At 55.1% G+C, this 2500-nt stretch overlaps 1 protein-coding gene across 1 annotated transcript in view; it reads right to left on the reverse strand.

Annotated features, from left to right (window-relative positions):
* LOC143292116 (voltage-dependent calcium channel gamma-7 subunit-like) overlaps window positions 1-2500 on the reverse strand; it is a 57929-nt gene that overhangs the window by 11343 nt on the left and 44086 nt on the right. Inside the window, exon 3 of the mRNA XM_076602305.1 lies at window positions 1467-1607. Coding sequence (XP_076458420.1) covers window positions 1467-1607 — 141 coding nt within the window. The remainder of the gene's footprint in view (window positions 1-1466; window positions 1608-2500) is intronic.

Genomic DNA, 2500 nt, shown 5'->3' on the forward strand with positions numbered 1-2500 from the left:
CTGCCCTGTCCTTCCTTGCCCTGCCCTGTCCTGCCTTGCCATGTCCTTGCCCTGCCTTGTCCTACCCTGCCCTGTCCTGCCATGCCCTGTCCTTCCTTGCCCTGTCCTTCCTTGCCCTGCCCTGTCCTTCCTTGCCCTGTCCTTCCTTGCCCTGCCCTGTCCTTCCTTGCCCTGTCCTTCCTTGCCCTGCCCTGTCCTTCCTTGCCTGCCCTGTCCTTCCTTGCCTGTCCTTCCTTGCCCTGCCCTGTCCTTCCTTGCCTGTCCTTCCTTGCCCTGCCCTGTCCTTCCTTGCCCTGCCCTGTCCTTCCTTGCCTGTCCTTCCTTGCCCTGCCCTGTCCTTCCTTGCCCTGCCCTGTCCTTCCTTGCCCTGCCCTGTCCTACCCTGCCCTGTCCTTCCTTGCCCTGCCCTGTCCTGCCCTGCCCTGTCCTTCCTTGCCTTCCCTGCCCTGTCCTTCCTTGCCCTGTCCTTCCTTGCCTGTCCTTCCTTGCCCTGCCCTGTCCTTCCTTGCCCTGCCCTGTCCTGCCCTGCCCTGTCCTTCCTTGCCTTCCCTGCCCTGTCCTTCCTTGCCCTGCCCTGTCCTTCCTCGCCCTGTCCTTCCTTACCCTGCCCTGTCCTTCCTTGCCCTGCCCTGTCCTTCCTTGCCCTGCCCTGTCCTGCCCTGCCTGTACAAACCTGACGCCAGACGCAAAGGTGAGACTTTTGTTACCCACCACCGCCACTACCACCACTCAAGTCACCACCACAACTACCATGACTACTACCACCACCATCACCACTACCAGCCTCACCGCTGTAGCCACCACCATCACTACCAGCACCAGCACCACTATAGCCACCACCACCACAGTTACCATCATCCCCACCACTTCCGCCATCATCACTACCTTGTTCATCGTCATCAGCACCATCGTCCTCTTACTCATCCTCCTCATCCTCATCCCCGTCGTCGTCATTGTCGTCATCATCGACGTCGTATTCGTAGTTGTAGTCGTCATCATCGTCATCACAATCATCGTCCTCGTCGTCGACGTCGGAGTCGTCATCGTCGTCGTCATCATCATCATCATCGTCGTCGTAATTGTCGACGTCGTAGTCGTAGCCGTCGTCGTCGTCGTCGTCGTCATCACCATCATCATCATCATCATCATCATCACCATCATCATCATCATCACCATCATCATCATCATCACCATCACCATCACCATCATCATCACCATCATCATCATCACCATCATCATCATCATCATCATCATCATCACCATCATCATCATCACCATCATCACCATCACCATCATCACCATCATCATCATCACCATCATCATCATCATCATCATCACCATCACCATCATCATCACCATCATCATCATCATCATCATCATCACCATCATCACCATCATCATCATCACCATCATCATCACCATCATCATCATCACCATCATCACCATCATCATCATCATCACCTCACCTGCCAGAACGAAGAGGATGCCTGAAGCGAAGGTGAGGACTTTGCGCGTGGCGTGGCAGTGGCCCAGGAAGCACATGATGCCCGCGATCAGCAGGATGAGCAGGCTGACCAGGGGGAACACGGTGGCCCTCCGGATGTTGACTGCAGCCAGGACACACAGACACACAGCCAGTCAGAGTTATAACAGGAGGTGTGTGAGAGAGAGAGGGAGGGGTGCGGGGGTGTCGGGGGTGTCGTGGGTGGGGGGTTGTGGTCAAGAGGGCACAGATACACAGGTACACAGCACACGTGATAGGACCAACGCCTCGACCACACAACCCTTCACGGAGATATGCCACAACCATGAACAGCTCGACCTGAAAGGGCAGGTTTGCCAATGAGTCGCTGAACTCAACACTTCAGGACACACGGTACAAGGAGACAGACAAAGGGAGAGAGAGAGAGGGGGGGGGGGGGTGATGATATGGCACAGAGAGACAGGGAAAGGGAGAGAGGGGGGTGATGATATGGCACAGAGAGACAGGGAAAGGGAGAGAGGGGGGTGATGATATGGCACAGAGAGACAGGGAAGGGAAAGAGGAGAGGAGTGGTCACAGACACGACCAGTGGTCATGCGACATGAGGATGAGTGGTCGATGATGTATGCACAAGAGCACGGGAAAGGGAGAGTCAGCGGGTGTCATATATCACAGTAGAGTCAGGACAAGGTAGGAGCGGCGTGGGGTGTGATCATATGCATCACAATAAGCACAGGGACACAGCTATAGATCACCATCACGGGGCATTACATCAATATGCATCAGCACACATCACGAACATCACAAGAAAGCATCGACCCTCATATGCACCATAGCATCATCAGGAAAGAATCACAGCAGTCATATCATATGCACCATCATAACACACACAATCACAGCAAGATCAGAGTGTATCATGCACAAACGCCAGGAAAGGAGCGAAGGAAGTGAGGATTGGGGGGGTGGCAGTGGCCAGAGCATGATCCCGGAAAGGGAGAGAGGACAGGGGGACGGGGG

Source organism: Babylonia areolata, chromosome 18, assembly GCF_041734735.1.
Source record: "Babylonia areolata isolate BAREFJ2019XMU chromosome 18, ASM4173473v1, whole genome shotgun sequence".
In the NCBI taxonomy this organism is placed as follows: Eukaryota; Metazoa; Mollusca; class Gastropoda; order Neogastropoda; family Buccinidae; genus Babylonia; species Babylonia areolata.